This window comes from Stegodyphus dumicola, chromosome 9 (assembly GCF_044657685.1).
Source record: "Stegodyphus dumicola isolate Sdum_Otavi_A_Nest chromosome 9, ASM4465768v1".
Classification (NCBI taxonomy): Eukaryota; Metazoa; Arthropoda; class Arachnida; order Araneae; family Eresidae; genus Stegodyphus; species Stegodyphus dumicola.
In genome coordinates, this window is record NC_140776.1 from 172,647,817 (window position 1) to 172,670,701 (window position 22,885).

Here is a 22,885-nt window from a genome sequence, read left to right on the forward strand (position 1 = left end):
AGAAACAGACACTTTCTTATAAGTAGGTTTATTGATTAATTTCTGTGAGAAAAGTGTAATTGAAATGTAAAATATATATATCTTATATATATATAGCAAATATAAATCCCACCTTTTTTTTTCTGTAAAAAATAGCTAAACTGCATCAAGGTAGTTGCGCTAATATGTTAAGTATCAAGTTATGATCTCTTAGTAAGTGTACAACTAAAACATAATAATTCTTAGTTAAATATTTCATAATTCAGTACATAAGAATTATCATTTTTGGTACAATTGATTGCTTTCTAATAAAAGTTCTTTCTGCATTTGAAATGGCTAGCAATTATGCAAATCATAAAATACACATATAACAATGCACATTTCTCATAATCTGCAGAAATCTGTTCTGAATAACTTGAAGTTTTTTTTTAATTCTTTTTAGGTGAAGCAGCTATTCAGATCGGAAAAATTAATAATTGAAGTCAAGATGAACTTCTCGCAAAATTGAAAGTTTTCTCATAATCAGCATATGTTTGTTAATGTTTTTTCACTTGTTTGTTTAGTGCAAGTAACACTGACATCATATCTTTGCTTTTATAGTGTTAGGCAAATGAAATCCTTATATATGAATGAATCCATTGAAACTAAGAAATGCTTAGAAACTTTCGGCTACATTATGTATCATATTAAATACTCAGATATCAAAACTAAAAAGCACTAACTTGTAATTGCAAATCAAATTTCAGCAAGGAGCTGCAGATGTAGTACATTCGACATGCCTTCTGTAAACTGCTGTTGGCACCAACAGTATTATATATCAAATTATTCGATTTACAGTATCGGAAACTCAGAAGAATTCCAACAACGATCAGAAATGGGCCCAATGTACAGACTAGAATTAAACGGACCTAAAAATTACAAACAAAATTCCATTCAAAATATTTAACAACAAAAATTATGATAAAAAGTAACTACATACATTAAATATTAACACCATTTGATTTATGCTATATATTTTTAAAATTTTAAGAATTTTTTTAAAAAATAGAAACAAAAATTAAGAAAGCCTTTACTCATAGTAAAATGAATAAATGAAAATTATTTAAATGTACTACTAAAGCAAATACATGAAATCTGTGACAGTAAATCATTCTTTACTCTTAAGAATGTAATTTACTTTAATCATCAGGAGGGGAAAAAATTAAATATTAAAATGGTGTTGCAATTTTAATGGCCAGCAGTGTATTAGTATTTTAAAGACAGGAAAGGAACATAGCCAAATTAAAGTTGTAATTTTGAGTTTCATATATTTTGTTATCTTGTGTATGTATGTTTATATATATATATAATTAAAATAAGAATTCATTCGTAAAACAAAGACAAAAAATAAAAATATGAAAAGGAAAAATATACAAAATTATAAAAACATAAAAATTAATCTTCTGGTTGATCTTTACAATATGGTAACTGGTAGTTTGGCAACATTTTGGAGGCGATAAAGGTTACTACCTGGGACTTTGGTAATAATGTGAGCAGTACTCAGTTCCGATTACGCATTATTTTGTGTGAGGGAAATGAGAGATCATGGGATATGTCATGTGATATTAATGGACGAATTACGGTTCTTTAATCAGAAAAAGGGGGAATTCGGGAAAAAATCTGGAAATTTTGTATTTGGCTTTATTCTGTGTTGTGTGAAACAGTGTTCATGAATTTTTGGATCCCATGGCCGTAACTAAAGTGAATTCAAAATGGGTATTTATGTATGTATAAATTTAATGTATGTGCTCATTTATATTTTAAGTAGTGTTTTTGAATTTAATTATATTTTAATTAAATGATAGTTATTGTGTGAATTTTATGTTTGTAGGAATTTGGTATACGTTTTAGTTGAAGTAAACGTGCATGGAAATAATTTAAATATCTGACACTAAGTATTTGTAATGATTGCGGTATGAATTCATTGGTGATGTGTATAATGTAATAGATGATTTAGAGGTAAAAGTTTTTGGATATTTTATTTATTTTATATGTGGAAATGTTCATATTTGGAAAGGGTAAATACTTTTTCGCGATCAGGTAATTTCATATATGTTCTTTTTACCGGGTTTAAAGATTGAGAAAATTGTCATGTATTTTCGTGAAATTTTTCTAATTTATGAGAAAAAAGCAGTGTACATGGATATAGTGAAGAGTGTGCGCAATGCCATTTTTGTGCAATTCTGGGATGTTTTTTCAAGTAAAATAAGTCGACGTGTACATGGTTTAGTGATATTTTAATTAAATGATAGTTATTTTGTGAATTTTATGTTTGTAGGAATTTGGTACACGTTTAAGTTGAAGTAAACGTGCATGGAAATAATTTAAATTTTTGATACTAAGTATTTGTAATGCTTGCGGTATGAATTCGTCGGTGACGTGTATAATGTAATAGATGATTTAGAGGTTTTTTGGATATTTTATTTATTTTATATGTGGAAATGTTCATATTTGGAAAGGGTAAATACTTTTTCGTGATCAGGTAATTTCATATATGTTCTTTTTACCGGGTTTAAAGATTGAGAAAATTGTCATGTATTTTCGAAAATTGTCGAGAAAATTGTCATTCGTGAAATTTTTCTAATTTATGAGAAAAAAGCAGTGTACATGGATATAGTGAAGAGTGTGAGCAATGCCATTTTTGTGCAATTCTGGGATGTTTTTTTAAGTAAAAATAAGTCGGCGTGTACATGGTTTATGTGTATGTGTTATTTTGAAAAACGCGTAAGGAGTATGGTATTGTGCACTTTTTCCCAATTTTGCAGTGAATATTTGTCATGATTAAGCAGTTTTGTTAGATAAAATTTCTAGCATAAGTATAATTCGGCTAGTAGATTGTTGGAAGAAGTGTTCAGTAGATAAAAAGAAAAGAAACATGTCTTTACTTCGTGAAGACAAAATGGCGGCGGGAAAAAAAAAAGAGGGTTGCTGTAGGAGAGTTGGTCGCCAAATTTTCGCCAAAAAAACGTCAAGTTACCATAATGTAAAGATCAACCAATCTTCTTTTACTGAAACTCCAATTCAGAACTCATCAGGGGAAAATAAATTAAAGCTTCATAAGTCAATTAATATGTTTACATAACATTTTAGGAATGACACGATCAGAGAATCAGTTGCATCACAGTCATGGTGGATATGGTGATAACAAATTTTTGTATTATTTTTGGGTGTATAATGATGAGAATTAGTGGAGAAGACACCAATTATTTTCTAATCTTGGAAAGAATAGTTTATTTGGTGCTCTCACACAATAGAAGACAGCTTGAATTTGCTGTGTAGTACACAGAAGAGTACAACTAGCTTAACAGTTAAAACAACATTTTATTTTCATGAAAAGTAATTCTTTGGAAACACATTTTGCAGATATCACATTAGCATAATGGGTGCAATCTACATCCCACAATTCCACATACGCATATCGCATCTTAAACAATAGGATTACTGCACAGAAATGAACAGGATGTAGGTAAATGAGAGCAGGTGAAAAACTGATGTGTTTTAAGCAGATGGAGTTATTCATAATCTCAGATCCTTTGTTTAAATCCTGAACAGCAACTGGGCACGAGCTTTTGCATTGCAGAGAAAATGATGATGTAAATAGGTGGATATGTGTATTTAATTAAAATTAAGAATTTAAAGGGTTATTGCCAACTAAGTTAGAAATTTTTTCCAATTAAATTTAATTTGTTTCATATGTATGTGCATGTTTGTGTGTGTGTAATATAAAAAATACATAAAACAAAATTTTAACTTTAATTTGCAATAGGTTCTCTCCATTTTAACTTGGCTTTTTCCCCTTACCATCCTAAAAACAGTACCTGCTTATAATAAATTTCTCTAAATTGCCTCATTACCAAATTAATCCATATCATTCGATTCTTATATAATGTTAATGACACAGATAATTTTGCAAAATGACACTCAAATAACTAACATAACTTTTAACAGCATATAGGGAAATTTTGGAAAATTAACTCAAATCCTTTTGAATTAAGTTTCCCCCTTGGAAAATGTAATATCTACATTTAATTTTGTTTCTTTGCTACCTAGCCTGCAGCTTCAGGAGTCTCCAAAATTATATTTCAACACTGTAAAGATACTGATGCAGTTCTTCATAAACAATTGCATTAATTGCTACCCCAATTTATTTTGTGTTGGCTAAATGAAAATATTTGTCAATGAAAATAAAAAGAAGTACTAAAAACTGGCCATGTCTCCAACTACATATTGCTTCAGGATCCTATCAACATCTATCTTCAGCATTTCCAAATCATCACAAATTTTTAATTTGACAAAATGGATTTACCTGTGCCTGGATATTCTAAAGTACAGTAGACTCCCAATTATCCGTGCCTGCCACACAAAGTTTTTTTTTTTTTTTTTTAAACAAGCGTAAAGCAAAGAAAATAAAAATGTTCACAAAACAGAGTGAAACGTTAAATTTGCTAACATTGTGCTTATTTAAAGCTTATTATATTGTGCTTATTGTGCTTATTACAGCAAAAATATCTCAGGCCTTCTCGGAACCTTCCCCTCTGATAAGTAATTGATTTCTTAGTTACCCTTGCAGAGTCCGCTTCACCGCCCTCTCTCGTCTTAATCTTGGAATTCGAGAAATTGGACTTCATGGGGAGAAACTTAGTGGTGACAAACAAGCAGCCGATGATTTCCACCATGATTTTGAAGAATTTGTTTTAAAAGAAGAGCTATCTTTTGAACAAATTTACAATTCCAATGAATCGGGACTTTTGTGGAAATGTCTTCCCAGTCACACTTTAGCATTTGAAAGTGAAAGTAAAGCGGCGGGTCATAAAAGCAGCAAGGAAAGGATCACTATCATGTCTTGCAGTAACGCTACCGGTGAACATAAACTTAGACTTGTTGTCATTGGAAAGTCAAAAAAAAACCGAGATCTTTCAAAGGCACAAGGATAGAAAATTTTGCCCATTGATTACTTTAACCAAAAACATAAAAAAAAAAAAAAAAAAAAAAAAAGGATGGATAAACCGAAACATTTTTTAAAAATAGTTTGAAAAAAATCTTTGTTCTTCAAGTGCGTAAACATCTTAAATCGAAAAACCTGCCTGAAAAAGCTGTGCTATTGATCGACAACGCACCTTCTCTCCCAGCAACAAGTGTGCTAAAGTCTTCTGATGGGCAAATTTTTGCAAAGTTCCCCCTCCAAACGTTACTGCGCTAATCCAACCCATAGACTAAGGAGTCATTGCAACAATAAAGAGAACATACCGAACCAAGCTGCTAATGACCAAAATTGAAGAAGGTTATGATCTGAAAGAGTTTTGGAAAATGTTTTCTACGATATTGCATCTGCATGGGACTCAGTGAAACCGTCAACCCTCATAAAATCATGGAGAAAACTCATGCCTAATGTTTAAGCCAACAACAACCTAACCCCTTTCAGTTGTGAAGAAGTAAATGAAGATGTAGACACGCCAATGGCGACTCTTGTCGATATGGTGAAAACAGTTCCGAGTGGTGAGAACGTCGATGCTGAAAACATTAACAAGTGATTGGAGTGTGGCGTCAATGAACCTGGCTTCGAATGCTTGACAGATGACAAAATTGCGAAGAAAGCAAGGGAAGAGACCGAGAATGAAAGAGAGTGAAGTGAAGGCAAAGAAGAGCCCACTGTGCAGATGCGGAAGACTCACGAAGCAGCTTTGCAACAAGTCGACGGACTGCTGAGCTATTTGGAAGAACAAGACGACACGGAGTTGGCCGGAAAACTTATGCTACGAAAAATGCAATCTCGGATCAAGAGAAAATTCTTCCAAAGCAAGAAGCAAACACAAATGACTGATTTCTCCAAAAAGATTTAATTTTACAGTTATGCTTTTGTAATTGCATAATACATTACAGTATTAAAACAGTACATATTATTAATTTTTCTGTGTATCCTTGACGCCTCTTGTAAGTACAAAGCACTTTTCTGTTTTCATTAACAAAATGCATTTTAGGTTAGTTTTGAGTGATATACTAAAATATTAAGTGTTAGTTAAACATTTCCTGCTGTTTATTTTACGTTTTATCGTACATAAAACGATTTTTCAAAGTTTGAATGACTGTTTTCTCTTTTGCAATACCTGTTTTTAGCTTTTTGCGCATTATCCGCGATTTTCGTTATCCGCGGCGGCCGCGCCACCCGAATCCGCGGATCATCGGGAGTTTACTGTAAAGTCCATCTCTAGAATTCAAATAAGAGTGTTCATTCTCAATTAGAAGTTTTATGTTTTTCAAGGCAATACCTGCATAATTAAATAACCATCTCTTCAAACTATCCCTTGTGTAAGAAATTTGATGCTATAAAAAATATACTTTGCATGATCTGTGATTAAATATTAAAGATGTGGTAATCCAGTTTATCATGCATGTGTATGTGTGTAAAACCAACAAGTACCTTCTTTTCATACAATTTTATATTAGAAATAAATGCCAAAGCTTTTAAAACTTTAAGCTAAATTTTATTTAACAGCAAAGATTTGGTTTTATGTGATGAAAACTGCAGTTATTTTTTAAGAAAAGAAATAATAGTTTGACTTTTATAATTCTAACATTTCATAAAACTTTTAATGGTGAGCTCTTCTTTTCAGATGTTAAGACATTAGTCAAAACTTTTGAAATTGCAATTCTTTTCTTTTTTTCCTGAATTTCCCTAATGATGAAGTATAAGCTTCCCACATATAATTATTCTATTCTACTATGGTGTAATTTGATATTTCAATTTTTTTTTCAAACTGCATACTCTTTTGAAAAAGTTACTACATTACCAACTTTTGATCTTGCCAATATTGGCAGACATGAGGATATAAATCATTTATACATAGCTAGACATATACAGCTAACAGACAAGTATTAAAAAAAGTATTTTGAAGCTTTAGACATATATAAATTAATAAAGTATTCTACATGAAAAAGAATATATAAGCATCAAAATAATATTCAATTATTTGGTCTTTTAATCAACTTACCAATTTAACAGTTGGCTGCTCACCAGTCAAGTAATTTAAAATGCAGTATACTAAAACAATTACGTTGCTAATAACAAAAACCATAAGTTCATCCCATCTTTCAGTGAAAATTGAATGGACAGAATAATGGTAACAAAACACTGAAAAAGAAAGACAGATTTATAAATAAAAGTTCAGATTTCTTTTTAAAAATGTAATTTATGAAGATAATACAAAAGAAATTAATATTTAATCTTTTTCATATGAGAAAAGAGATTTTCTTGCACAACTATGGGGACAAAGGCTGTCATAAGTCATTTTATTCTAAAAGATAACAGAATTTCACAACTCAGCTCAATTTACAGAAAACAATAAAAAAAAATCAAAATTCCAAAATACTTAATAATTGCTTTCTTTAAAAAATTGTTACTGAGTTAAATAATGTATGCATAAATACTTTCTTTCATTATTAAAGCTGATCATTTTTATACTGCGTATTTTGCTATGTAAAAAAACTAAAAGCAAAGCATGTTCTTTCGATAGACAACACAGAATGTTTTTTAGCTTTTATTTCTATTCTGATATACTAATTCTGAATATCTAACATTTAATACTACAAGTAAAAAATACTACAAAATAAATAATAAAATACTCTGTATGCTATAGGCTAAATAATATCATTAAAATACTAGAAAAAATAATACCTGCCCTAGACCAGAGATCTACATTACAAGAGAAAAAGAGAAAAAAAAAATTTCTTTACATTTCAATACCATATGCTTTCATTTCTTTTTAAAATACAAGAAGAAAAAATGGTGTTGTTCACTAATGCTCACTTGCAGCCCAAACCCATGAAAATTCCTCATGGCAAGGAGCGCAAAATACGTCTGACCTTGGCAACAGCCTTGAGCACCATATAGCTGACAATCTGATTAGCCCAGTTCTGCCCCCAATTTTGATGGAAAGCACCTCAGAGGAATGGATCCAAAGGTCTTCTACCCCTCTTCCCCTACCAACGACCTCTCGAGAGGACTTTTGGCTTGCTGATATTTAAAATGCCCCCCATGCTGCACAGACACTATACATTGACAAACATCCATGCCTTCTCTGGGATTCGAAACCGGGTGCTTCAGCATGGCAGTCAGCAGTGATAACCACTATACCGGTTGGGCGGGAAAAAAAAAGTATAATTAAAATTGAAATAAAAGTTTACAATTTGAAAATTAAAAAGCAAAAGAAAAATACATAACATAAAGAGCAAGGAGTTGCAACTATTATTAATCAACTATTGCAACTGTTCTGCAGGAAAACACATGTATGTGGTACTCAACTTCCTAAGATCAGACTTCTCTTTCACAATGCATATACGGAAGTCATCTTCTTCAACAAAAGTTTGTACCTGCTACATAAGTGGTAGCCATTTGGCAGAAACTGAAACATATCCAGTTGACTGGCTTCATATTTCTGTCCATGTTTTCCTTACTATAAGACTACATATTAAGAAATTAAATTCTTATTAAAAAATTATGCTTCCACATACAAAAATTTAATAATAAGCTTTCACATTTTTGTATTCATTGACACTTTTTTATTATTATTTTTGAAGAATACAAAGAAAGACTTCAGAGTATGACCATATAATTCAGTCATTACCAATTTTAAACTCAGTTTTATCTTATATTTTCAGAATATTATATCATTAATTATATATATCAGATTTTCAGTTTTATCATCTGCTTATATATTTAGAACCTTATCAAATTTACTATCATCTCTACTCAATTTAACATAATTCAATAATGACAAATATTTATATTTACTGATAATTATTATTCAAATAACAGTCTGAATACTAACTGAGAGTTATTACAGTTAAACAGATCAAACATTTAGTTAAGAGAGCATTGCAAAAGCAAGGATACATATGCCAATTAACAATATATTTCATAAGAATTCTCCATCATCAAGGCCTGAAGAGAGTAAGTTATTTTCAACATGGGATGTGTACCATATTTCATACATTCCAGTTACTAATTCCATATATCAACTAACCATATTCCATAAAATCAAGGTTATAAGAACTGATACTAGAACTGGTAAGGTTAGAAGTACATTTTCATAATAAACAACCAGCCACCCGGAGGGAGTGATTGATATCCACCAGTGGTGGCAGAGGTAGTGATGTGGTGAGACCAGATGCTGAGGCAAAACAGAATTCCCAGTGTGTCTCCAGTGGGATTACATACAGTGTGGTTCTCTAGATACACAATACACATGGAAATACCTGCATTACTGATGAAAAACACAATGTCCTGTGCACTTCAGCCTAAACAAAGGGTGAGACAAAATGCAACACTGATAGTAAACCTCAAGTGTACAGTCAATAAGAGATTATTTTACACAAAGTCCACAGAAGTTAGCATGGGAGGTCAGCCAAGAGCAAGAAATTCTTAAGTAATGTGGTTCAGAATGTAGCACTTAAAAGACTGTGCTGATGTGTATGTGATGCAGATTTTCCAAGACATTAAATTCTGATTACAGGGGGGGGGAAGAAAAGACATTCATTTGCTATCGACATTCTGCAAAAGATCGATAATAACTCAGATGATTGCTTTCTCAGATAAAATTACTTTTCATTTGTCAAACTACGCTCAACAGATAGGAATATTTCAATGAATATTGTTCCCTTATGTTAGTTATTCATAAAGTCTGTATTTAAAGTGTTAGAACAGGAAGGTTGACAGAATCTACATGTACATGTGGAATATATCTGTGACAACAAAAAGTGATGTGCTTATGAAGTAATAGGCCTTTTTTTAGCCCAAAGGGGCAATTTGCTAGAGGGGCTATTAAATTCGTTTTGGCATTTCACATTGGCTCAATATAAACGGCATTTCACTTTTCAAATTGTTGCCATCAGATATTATATTTAAAGAAATTAAATAATGAAGAATCTGCATGAATATATGAATGTTTCTCATACTGTAAAAAAACAACAGTAACTAGAGACATCAAATTTTGAATAACGTAGTCTTCTAATCGAATATGGGCATTTGGAAGCCCAAATCTGGAATTTGTTTTATTATCTATTTCATACTTTGCAAAACTTTAACAAATTTTTGATTCACAAACTCAATGATTTCAAAGCGAGTGACGGCAAAATTGTATAGGGGGAAAAAACATTTTTATCTCCAGCATGCGAGACTGTGTATCGGGAATTCTAAAGATATGCTCTTTTTTAATTACTTTGTGATACTGCTGTTGAATTGAATTTTATGGTTTAAGTTCGAAGAACATGATATTTCATAAATAAAGGTAACACACAAAACGTTAAAATATATCCTGTTTGGGCATAATATAAAATTTGAAAGCTTTCAGATTTTTTCTTTTAATTGTTCATTTAATTTTATGATTTCATTTATTATTTACTTATTCCTTTTTTTTTTTTTTTTTTTTTTTTTTTTTTTTTAATAGAAGTCAGCTGTTACAGAAAAGATGTCCTTAAGCCTGTTCAAAAACTTAAAACAAAAACAGTTTCTTAATATCATTTAAAAGTAATAGTGATATTGCAGTTGAATGGAGCCCTTTCACAAAGATGCCTATAGATAGGGCAATAGTTTAATGCTTGTATCCTTATATGCTGCAAAACATAGAGAGAGAGACCAATTATATGCCAGACATACATTCCTTGTGCAACAAATAGAGCTCATTTGTTATTACACTGAGCTGTAACTGCTGCTCATGGAACTTAGCGAGTTTGCTTTTAAAATGCACAATTTGGTTTCCAACTACTCCTAATCACATTAAAATAACACTCAAAAAGGGGAGTAACAAATTATAGTCATATATAATAATTAAAATTTTTCATGTGTAATGATTACAACTATATAGTGACAAAATGAATAAAGCACGTTTAATCAGCTTATATTTTCAAAAAGTGCTATAAGTATTAATTTAGCAGAAATATTTTATACATACCTATAGTAAGAAGTAATAAAATGGCAAATGTAAAATCACTTTCACTAGGATTTTCAGTTGTCAGTCTTTGAATTGTTATACCGAGTGATACAGTAAGAGCAATAATCGAAACTGCTAGATAAATCCATTCCAAGACAGTAAAGGTACTGAATGCACGGACCTACAAAAGTAAGAATAAAGTACCAAAAAGGATGTTATAAAAAACATCAAAATATAAAATACATCAAAGGAACAAAAAATATTTTGCAACACTAATACTGCATATCACTACCCAAACTAAAAGGAGCCAATAAAGTTTATACCAAAAACTACATAAATCTTTAAAAATAATAATAATAAATTTTAAAAAAGTAATGACACTAGAAATTATAGAATTACAATTCTATAATTTGTAATCTTAGTATTCTGACATAACATATTCAAAATTCTATATATCAAATAATAGCAAACATTAAAATCTATAATAATAATTAAATACTTCTAGAGCTTTAATGCCAAAGCTTGTTTTCCTATCCTGCTGTACAGGCATTTACTACACATAAATAAAAGAAGCTGCAAATATTTTTTAAGGTGATTTTCCTTTTAAAGTTGATTTTCCTTTTAGCTTAAAATAACACTATTTAGTGCTTGAATTGATGCTTTTAACACAGATAAATTTTAATTTTTTGGATAAATACCTGTTTATATTACTTGTAAATACAGTTTCATAGCTTGATCTTTACAAAAAAAAAAAACTGTATATTGAAAGATACGTTTTTGTGGTTTTCAAAAAGAAATATTCCTATTCCATAATTAAAAAACACTGTGAAATGCAAGGTACTAAAATGTCATAGCACAAATTATGCAACATTACTAATCACAAAGGACAAAACCATTAGCCATTACTTCCACCTGGAAAGAAGACTTGGAACAAATATCACAAAAAGGTACATAATATTTCCAAGTTAAATTGCTGGTGACGAGAAAATCTGCCAATGCAGGAATCCATTGCAAAATCTTAAATCCATCTGTAGCAAAAGTATATAAAATGATAAAACAAGATTTACAACTTAAAAAAACTGAAAACACATAATGTCCATCATGAGGCATACGACTCAACCTTGTATGAAATTTCTAGAACCTTGTATGAAAACTATTTAGAAGGAGATTGAAGCATCTAGTATGCAGGTATATGCTAATGTCACTTATCTGACTCTGATAAAATTAATAGTTCATTACTTATATCTTACTTACATCCATTTATAATATTTATTTACATTTTTTTCATTGAATCTCAGAAAAACAAATCGGCTATTGTTTTCTTGGTTTTCACGGTGATTTAACATTGCCAATATTTTTTACCTTAATCAGAAACTTGATAATGACACAATGAATCAATGTGACCGAAGCAATACTACATGCCCCCTCCCCAGCGACAGCTATTACGTAAGATAATGTTTTAAGTTACTGGGGAACTTCCCATGTTTGCCACTTGTCGTAGTCTTAGTTTCATTGCTGAGTCTTTGGATTTTCTTTAGCAGCCTTGAGTTCAGATGTTTCGCCAAGTTCTGCTTTCTTGGAATGTGATTCTTGGAAAGGAAAATCTCTTTCTTTCATTAGAAAACATGGTTTTACTCTGTCGATCCAAACTTTTTAAATTTTTTCCTGCATTTCAATATCAAAATACTTATTAGTTCTTTCTCTTACAGGATATGGTCCAAGACAGACATGTTTTAGAGAATGTTGTTGTATAGGCTATGTTGATGTTGTTGTTTTAGAATACATGAGAACAGATGGAAAATTGTTTAGAAACAAAGATTGTCCTATATTCATGGATTGTGGTAGGTCTTGATTTCATATCTCATTATTTTCAGAAGGTTTTGAGAAAATTCAAACTATTTCATGCGAGGCACTGCTTAGAAAAATTCTCCTGGTAATGCTAAGCTGGTTTCATATACAAATATGTTGATGAGCAACCTAAGTCTTCTTTAATGGGAGATCTTATGCCTAAAAGAATGAAAAGCAATGCTTCCAACCATGATTTTTATTCCAACAAGTGATATTTTAGCCTTGCTTACAAAGTTCTGTGTTGTCTTTCGATCAAGCTATTTGCCTGCAGATGATATGCAGTTGTAGTTTATTCGTGTGAAAAACCTAGATAGTTTCCCAAGGCTTGGAAAAGTTGGTTATCAAATTGCTGACCTTGGTCTGATGTTGTGCGATTCAGAATTCCAAAGTATACAAGCCAAGTATAAATCAAAGCTTTAGCGACCGATCTTCTAATAGCACCACATCATTTCACTGTATAAAATGATCGATGATAGAAGATATTTGAGTCCTTTACAAATAGATAACAGACCAACCAAATCTATGTTTAGCCGAAACGGTTAGAGTAGAGAGGAGGATACGCCTTGTATTATCACAAAGTCGTTGTTTCATTTATTGTAGCCTAAGTACTTGAATGTTATGGAAACCCTATTACGATGTAATCAGTTGCATGACTGCAGTAAATTCATAAGGATTTGTATGTGCTGGTTAGGAAGTATATTGTTTGAGTTGCGGTTTAGACAGTAAAATGGCTGAATGTTGTAAGATTAATTTGAAGTTTCTGTAAGATTTGGAATGAAAGGAGAAAAGAGCATTAATTGAGTGGTGTGTAAATGAAAAGTTTACTTAGTAGCCATTATAAGTATCCTGTTTGTAGGAAGGAAATACATATGGTCAAACTTCGGATGATACCTACACTATGGAGGATATTTTTTACTCTTATTTTTGTGAATTTATCTGGTGATGCCAGTACACAGATTCTACTTCAGATAATTTTAGGAAGTTTTTGGATGTTGTTAAGGAATTCTGTTTGACTGAAGACAGGAAAATTTATAAATAAGGTAAGTGGATATTTCCTTTGTGCAGTGCTAAAACGAATTTCCTCTTTTACGTTATTTCATTATTTGATTTAAAATGTAATTTATTGAGATTATATGTTTTTGTTGGCTGCTTCTTTGACTTTTTAAGTGAATATAGATCGATGTGTACAGGGACAAAGTCAAGGTAGTGCACAATGCCTAGTTTGTGTAATTCTCCGATTTTTTTAAAGTGAAAATAGGTCGATGTGTACTTGGATATCGAAAATGTGCAATTCTTTGACTTGTTATTTTGGATTAGTGTAGCGGCGATTTTTTGCGCAAAACTACACAAAGCCAAAATAACAAGTCAAAGAATTGCACAAACTCAGTATCCATGGGCCGCCAAAGGGCACTTTAATAATTAGCAGTTGCTTAGCAAGCTATTCAATTAATAACAAATATGCTTAATAATTCAAAGCTGGGTTTTTTTATAATATTTCCATGTTTTTAAAAAACTTTTTTCTTTTGCTTAGGGAAGTTGATTTCTTCATGGTTTATTCAAATCACATAAAGCCTATGTTAAATGCTAAAATTATTTATATATCTATTTGTGTGTTAGATATAACTAACATGTAATGGATAATTATATAACAAAGGATTATTCAAATCCCACAATGGAACCTTCATAATTAATCAAAAAACATTTATTAAAAATGAATTAAACTACTTGGTAAAAAGACACAAATTGTAAATTCAGTTATTCTTTGTTTAGCTGAAAAAATAACTTAAAAGTTGAGAAGTTCAAGTAAAGAAAATACTAATTAGATTAGGAATAGAATGATGCAAAATACATATTTTAAAGTTAAAGACGTATTAAAATTTTTCTATATAGATTCTACAGCTACGATGTAGCATGCAATATATTATTAAATATTTCTTAGAACTGCACAGACAGTACAGTGGTTAGTAATTCTGACTGCCATAGTGATGGGCTCAGATTCGAATCCTGAAGAAAGAATGGTTGTAACTGAATGTCCGTTCACATGAGGTAACAGTGGCCACCTATTAGGTGCTTCTATAATCAAATGGTCACCACTTCAGGCCTCTGTAGTGGGACATGGCTAATGACTATTAAATAAAGTGCCCCGCCGTTAAAAAAAAACTTAGATGATGCCATTGTAATGTTACTTTTATATATGAAATAAATCTATATAACTAAGAATACATATATGAAAATGATTCCATTAATTACTTCAATAACCAATTAAACTTTTAACTTCCATTAAATTTAAATTCCTTCCAAATTTACAAAATAAAAGTGTAAGTAGTAATGCTTAAATAGAATATTCTTATCAGTTATTCAGCCACGTACATTACGAAGGTTGCTCAGCATGACCGAAAATAGGCATCAATTTTATCAACAGACCTCCACTATGCTTTTGTTAGAAGATTTTGAAGTATTTGCAGTATAGCACAAATTTCAATAGCTTTACAATTTAATAATAAACTAAACTCAGTAGCACAACAGCCCTAGTGGGCCACGGCCTGCAGTGCTTCTAAATCTACTTTCTTGACCTTGGGCCCCACAGTCTACTTTCTTGACCTTGGGCTGAGCACTTGCCCAGAGCATATGCCTGAGAACCCCCAGTGTTTAGCCCCAAGCAAATTTGATACTCATTTTATCGATCCATTCAAGGGATGAGTCAACCTTGCCCAGCACGGGAATCGAACCCTGGACCTGTGGTGCAGCTGTGCGACACACTAGCTACTAATTTAATAATAATAACTTCATGAAATAAATTCATTAGCTTTCATATTCGAACATACAATAGGCAAGAAAAAGATATTATTTAAACAACAACAAATTTCAGAGGTGCCACCTAAAAATAAATAATTAAGATGGTAGATCGCATACCAAATAATTACCGATTCTACCGTTTACAAAGAAAATCTGAATCATACATTATTTCAGCTATTTCATAAAAACAGCACTTTCATGAAATTTCAGTTTGTGCATATATAATATATGGTGTCCTGCAAACAATTTATATTTGCTAACTCATCACTTCAAGAGAAATATATTAAAATTAAATTATTTTATCAATCAGCTGACGTCAGTAATACTATGATCTGGAATGAATGAATTTTAACACACTCTTCCATTCTGACAACTGTTACAGCCTTGTAACAATATAATAAATGTGAAAAAGAAAAATTTCAAGTACACGTGACATTCTCTAAAATTAATTAAGAAGCCATTATCCACATGAATTAACAATAACGCTCTTACCTTCCCAAAAGGAGTTTCCTGAACTTTGGGTGGTATCCTTCCAACATTAAATCGACTGAATGAAATCGGACTGTCGGGCGGCTGCGTAGAAGGCATTTCTAAGAATTTTTAAACCATTCACATTTTTTAATAAATATTTTCCACTGAAAGAGAATATCCTGTTAGCATAAACCCACTTTTATAAACCTAAACCTTTACCATTAGTTATACCTGTCATTCAACGTCGTTTCCTACCCCTATTAAAAATCACAGGCACTACAGATTCATAGAAGTTTTGAATTCTTAAAATGCAACAGAGTACCCACACGTAGATTTTCACATGATTAGAAGATATCAGCAACGTTACGCCCAAGAAACTGATAAAGTTTCCACATGGAAACCACACCTCAACATTTTACTTTCACTATTACGTACATGTGACTTTGTTATCATAAAGCTGAGTTGAGAGTTATTAACCTTATCAGCACCTCTAATTTCAGAGGCTTTAAAAAAATTAAATGTTAGTTATTGTTATATATATATATATATATATATATATATTTTTTACTCTCAAAGAAATTTCATCTCTAACAGTGCCGTGTTCTTCATCAATTCTTATATTTTTAATACTTTATGAAACTTAAAGATAAGGTACAAATTTACGAATTTACTCAAAAACATCAAGTATTTTAAGTGGATATGGTGGTTAACGTTTACGGTTCGCGAAAGCTATTTAAAAGGAGATTGATTCAAATTTCAAATCAGCTGAATGTGATTGCATTTAACTTATAAACATATTCAACTTTGATTCCCATTTTTTCATGTGCCGCGCGGTAAATAAATGATGAAATAATTTAGGCGGGTATTTGCATAATTATCACAGGGAGGTTAAAGTGCTGTGTTGACAGGACAAGGAAACTTCAGAGTTCAACGCTTTCTTTTAATTTCGTGTTTAGTTTCCTGCTTGAAGTTGAAGCTACGCTTGCAGTTTTATTGAGCGATGAGTTGTTCGCAAAAAGAAGCTGGTAGTATTACTTTGCCTGAGCAAGACGGTGTTTTCAGAAACCTTAAAAATGCCAAGAGATTTGCTATTGATATTGGTATGCGTAAAAAGCTATAACTGTATAATCTGTAGACTTTTTTTTTTTCTTTTCGCGTGACGTTTTTAAAGCAAATTATGCAGAAATGTTGTCTTATAGAAAAATCACATGTAAACTAAATTAGCAAATAAATACTTGTTATAGTGATAATATTATTCCTCTAAAGTTGTAATTACTGCAAGATTTATAAATTTTTAAAGCATTTAATAATTACTCTCATGATTTATCAGTCCAAATTCTTGCATGTTTTTGGAATTTTCCATAGCGTATCGTAAAATATTTGCAGTAAATGTATATCGTATATTTTTAGGTGGCTCTTTGACAAAAATTGCATATTATTCAACTGTCTCTTACAAACGAGCAGTGTACTCTTTAGATGAGCAACCAGATACACATGTAAGTTAATAATTTTAATTAATTAAGCTTTCTCAAGATAAAAATTTATTGTTGTTTTGTTAAAAATTAATTTTATTTTTCATGTATTGAAAGTTTAATAGCAGAGTGTGTTCTCTCATACACGCGCATGTTTTCGTTGTCACATGAAATCATTTGATTCTGGCACATAAGTCTACTTTTCCTCTTCCCATTCAGTTTGTCTTGTCCTTTGAAATTAACTGGTTTGAAACCTGCTATGAAACATTTTATGTTAAAATAATAGTGGCAAAATAGTCTGTTATATCATGATACTTAAAAGCCTTAGCTACATTTTACATACATACAAATTTAATACATGTGTATATCTTTTGTTTTTAAAATGTTGATCATATTGCATTAGAAATTTATATAAATAATCCCTATTTTTTCCTTTTATATAGGGATTTTTAAATCCTAAGATTATTCATTATGCATTTAATAGTAGTACTAGTACATTAATCCTTTTATTTGCACATGTATTACTCTTATAAAAATTTAACTTTACATTCATTTTTTTTTAATTATTGTAATTTAAGAAATAATGCAATTTTGTAATAGTAAACCTGTTTTTAATTTTTTAACAGCTTTCTTTCAAAACAGGAAGATAAGAATGTAGAATTTTTTAATAATATATTATTGATTGCAAATTAAAATTTGATTAATTTGTCACTTTAAATAAGAATACCAATGGCAGTTTCTGTGATAATTGCTAAATATAAATTTAATTTACTTTTTGTGTTAATAAATCTGCTTTTTTGGGGGGGAGGAAGGAAAGATAGAGTTTAATCTTCAGCATGAATCTAAGCGAGTTTCATTGTTTATCAAAAAACAAAATTTTACTTAGCATACAAGGTAATTATTCAGAGCTAATCTTGCAGCAAATTATCACTTGAAATATATGAAATAATAAACAAGTTGCAATATCATTATATTAAAAAAAAAAAAAAAAAGAGAGAGAGAGAGAGAGAGAGAAGGAAATGTTTCACCACTTCATAGTTAACATGTTTGGATTAAACATTAGCCTAGGTTTTTTTATTCTGAAAATTCATGTTTTCATGAATGTTGCAAAACTTTTACTGAAAGTTCTATGTGATTCTAGTTCATGTATTGTCAAGTGCTTCTATTTTTGAACTGAGTAAACTAAAGACAAGATAATTTAAATCAAATTAAATTTATACGAGTTGGATAAATGTTGTATTTGTGTAACATTTCTATGAAATGTAGTAAATGTTCTTAATTCTGTATTTAAATAATTTTTTTAAATTTGTTTCATTTCCTGTTTTGCAGAATCCTGATGATACTCATTATGAAGTGTGGGAAACCGATGTGGAATTTGCTCGACTGCATTTCATTAAATTTGAAACTAAACACATTGAATCATGTTTGAGCTTTATACGTAAAAATCTTATAGGATCACCTGACTTTATGCGGGGTAAGAGTATTAAAGCTACTGGAGGAGGAGCATATAAATATACAGATCTGCTCACTAATACCTTAGGCTTAATGTGAGTATTATTTTTCTGAATATATGTGAAGGGTTCAGAGTGTTTCTGACGTAATTCCATGGTTGAGAAAGAGATGCTTTTATAACCTTATATTATATAATAACTCATATATATTAAATCCTTGAATGAAAATATGTATGGAAAAGGAATGATTGAAATGCAATAAATATTTAAACAAATCTGGAACAATTTGTCTTATGTAACATATTGGTCAAAGTAGCTATGTTGTATACTTGTAGTCATTCAACAGTCTTCCAGTTTGGCTAAAGCCATTGAATTTTGGTATTTTGACTGGTACAGGCTGACTGAATGGCTGTTTTTTTGTTAATTTTTATCCTGCGTAATGTGAATACAAGTTAGTTTTTCTTATTAAACCACCATAAAGGCATTTTTCCAGACATAGGCCCTTCTTCAAGAGAGAAATTTACTGTGTTTAGTGATATTTCGCCATGTGTTAGCGTCATTTTAATTTTTGTTAAGGGTTTTGAATCTGCTTTTAATATCTTGAAATATTTCTTGCTTTTTTGTGAATATGCTGTTCGCAGTCTCTAATTTACCAAATAAAGAGATGAATGTCATATTTTTTCAAGAAAGATATTCTACTTGACAAGCAAGTAATTCTACTTGACAAGCAAGTAAATTAAAGTGTGCAAAAATGGCCACAACATGAAACTATATGTTAACAACGAAGCCATATGGAAAGTTAATGTTCCATTTGATTTCCAAGCCAAAATGTTAGAAATTGTAAATGAAAGAAGGGCTTCCATGTTTGAAATTAGTTCAGTGGTTCCAGAATATCATTCGTCACTGCTATTAGATTTATGTATTCTTAGGCACAGATTTTGACATCTATCAAATGGTGTGACAAACAGCTTAATGTGTGTGAAAATGCTGCAGTTAATTGGAACAATAACATACGGAAAGTTTGTTACCTACTCATATGCAAAGATTCAATGGATAAATAGGCAGCCCCAATAAAATAGTTGAAATCAATGACAGTTTGTTCGTCCAGCGTAAGAATAACGGGAGTTTTGGAAGAATATGGCTGGAAGATGGTAAGTGCTTTGTCATTCAAATCTTGAATAAAAATGCTAGTACACTTATGGAGAAAAGACAAAATTGATCAACAATCTATTTCGACTGCTAGAATGAATGTAAAATGGAGAAAAATGAAGAAGCTGTTTATGATCACTTTGCTGCGAACTATGAGTACAGTTTCGTAAATCCGACAGCTGGTGTTTGCAGCCATAATGGGAAAACAATGTGAGGTTTAGCCAAGTAACGTAATAAAAAAAGGGGGGGCACAGCTCAACATCACCTCGAATCATATCTTTCAGAAATTGTATGTAGAAAATACATAGGAAAAAGTTTTTGATGAATTGTTGAAAGCAGTTTAAAAAATATGGCCTTATCATAACTGTTATTAAAAATATTCTTAAAAACATTGTGAGTATTGTATATTGTGTTGCTTATTTTTATGTTTTACTTAACGAGCTGGTGAGATATCTCGGTTGATTAGCGATTCAGTCTTGGGGGCCACTATAATAAGAAAGTACCATATTTAATACACCAATATAAAGTTGTATTTGTACCTAATTTACATTGGCATGGTTTTCCTCCAGTCTGATTTATAAATTTAGTGATATTTTCTTGCATTCAATTTCGAATTAAAAATCAGTTGTTTGGGGGATACAAATTTATTTCATTATCTTTGTTTTGTATTCGGCTAAAGTGCAATAGAATAGTTAAAAATGTTTCTGTTCTTGTTTTTAAATTTTTTATTTTTGCCTTTATAGTTTAGATTTTTGAGAGAAAGGTAAAATTTTTTATAGTCTTGAAAATCTAATTCTTTTCATATATGCCCCCCTCCCAAAAAAATTTCTGTATTTTATAATCATATTTTATTCATGTATTTTTTCGTTATTTTTTTAATTATAAAATTGCTTTTGATGTAAATGTATGCAATAAAACTGTTTTATCTGCCTGAGTATTTGCAGAATGAGACATCACATTTTCTATAGCTAATGTGTGCCATTATGTTGATCGATAAAATGAAGAAACTGCTTTTCTTTTTTGCCTTTTAGAATTTGAAGTATTGCCTTCTATATGATGAAGCCAAATCAGATGTTTACAGTTTTTAATTTGTATATTGAATCTATTATTTATAGGGTTGATAAAGAAGATGAAATGGAGTGTTTAATAAAAGGTTGCAATTTTGTTTTAAGAAATATTCCTGATGAAGTATTTGAATACAGACGACATGTAAATCCTGAATATAAATTTCACAGTGTTGAGCCTAATATGTATCCATACCTACTTGTAAATATTGGATCTGGTGTTAGTGTCATGAAGGTGAGATTTTAAATAATCATCTTTTTAACTTGATACTCTAATATCAAATTTCTATACGTAAGCTGCTCTAAAATTTATTTAAATTCTAACTTTTTAATTTTATTAATTCTAATTTTAATTTTTTAAGTTTGCATTAAAAATTTATTTAAAAAGTTTTATGTTTTTTGCATTAAATTGGTAAAGTTTTCATAATCTGCACTTAGAATAGTGAAATTTCTTCCCATAAAATGTAGGAACTATGCATGTTTACTTCAAGTTTCCCTTACACAAATTCCATGTGTTGTCAAAATACAAATTATTGCTGCTTCACTTGGAAAAAAAAATATTTGTTGAAAGCTTTGGGTACAAGTGATCCAGTAAATGAATACAAAACTACATCTTGGATAATTCTTTTTCTTTTTCAAATAAGTGCAAATGTCTCCATGTTGCATGAATTTATGTTGGACTAATAATGTCATAACAAGTCACACACCACAATTATTTGTTAGTACTGTTTTTCACCAACTTATCATAAATGTATTATTTTATGTTCTGTATTCTAAATATATATATAATTCTTAAATGAGTAGGCTTTGCATAGCTGTTTCAGATGATAAACCAGAATTTAAATATAAAGGTCATATTGCTTTTTTATTATTTTTATTTATTTATTATTTCTTTTGTTTGTTTCTTTATTTTAAATTTCACTACTTTCTGTTTACCCTTCCCAAAAAGTTGCCAAATGCTTCATCAACAAATTTCTCACTAAGCTAAAAACTCCAAAATACAAAAGACAACAGCCATTTCCAAAAAATGATAGTGCTCTAAGAATTGCATAAAACAGAAATCAACTAACAAAGTAAAAAATGTAAGAAACATCCATAATAAAATCTTTACCTTTTCTTCTAATGTTCTCTCTATGTACACAGCAATGTATTTTAACTTTAAAAAAGATCAGAATTGCACAAACTGCAGTATGTATAACTTGGCATTGCGCACACTGTCATTTTTTCAATATACCACAGCCATTTGTTTTCCACTAAAAAAATGAGAATTGTATGAATTCATCATTACTCACAAATTTCAATCTACAAAATTCAGTCATTTAAGCAGTACAACTTCATGGAATGCAAATTTTTATCTTTTTTCTTGGGCAAATGCCATATTTCTGAAAAATTTCCATCCACCAACAAACTCCATACTCCTGTTACAATTCCTTATGAGGAAAAAAAAATTTATTCAAATGGAATATAAATAAACACTGAGCCAAAAAATTACCCTTGAATTTGAAATCTGGTGAAAATCAGCTCTTGTCTGCTGCATGTGCACACATACCTTACCTAGATTTCCCCATAAATACATTTTGGCAACATAGTGCATTCCTCATGAATGCTTTTCAGGAGGGTGCAGATAATCAATGTTTGCTGGAAAATTTTTCTTTAAGGTATTAAATTGCAATCTGAAGTTCTTACATAAT

General features: G+C 30.5%; 2 protein-coding genes across 3 annotated transcripts in view; one reads left to right on the plus strand and one right to left on the minus strand.

Moving 5' to 3' along the window:
* LOC118181064 (uncharacterized) overlaps positions 1 to 16,497 on the minus strand; it is a 47,715-nt gene extending 31,218 nt beyond the window's left edge. The window contains exons 1-4 of the mRNA XM_085824354.1: positions 16,080 to 16,497; positions 10,965 to 11,124; positions 7,008 to 7,147; positions 702 to 887 (exon numbers count right to left, since the gene is read on the minus strand). Of these exons, the coding sequence (XP_085680480.1) occupies positions 702 to 887; positions 7,008 to 7,147; positions 10,965 to 11,124; positions 16,080 to 16,175 (582 nt within the window). The 5' untranslated portion in view covers positions 16,176 to 16,497. The remainder of the gene's footprint in view (positions 1 to 701; positions 888 to 7,007; positions 7,148 to 10,964; positions 11,125 to 16,079) is intronic.
* A 249-nt stretch (positions 16,498 to 16,746) lies between these two features.
* The window catches only part of LOC118181061 (4'-phosphopantetheine phosphatase), a 53,565-nt gene continuing 47,426 nt past the window's right edge, over positions 16,747 to 22,885 (plus strand). Inside the window, exons 1-4 of one of the 2 annotated variants that reach the window (XM_085824353.1) lie at positions 16,747 to 17,158; positions 17,469 to 17,554; positions 18,860 to 19,077; positions 21,246 to 21,429. In XM_085824353.1, coding sequence (XP_085680479.1) covers positions 17,059 to 17,158; positions 17,469 to 17,554; positions 18,860 to 19,077; positions 21,246 to 21,429 — 588 coding nt within the window. In that variant the 5' untranslated portion in view covers positions 16,747 to 17,058. The remainder of the gene's footprint in view (positions 17,159 to 17,468; positions 17,555 to 18,859; positions 19,078 to 21,245; positions 21,430 to 22,885) is intronic. The other variant, XM_035350140.2, reaches the window with a different exon arrangement.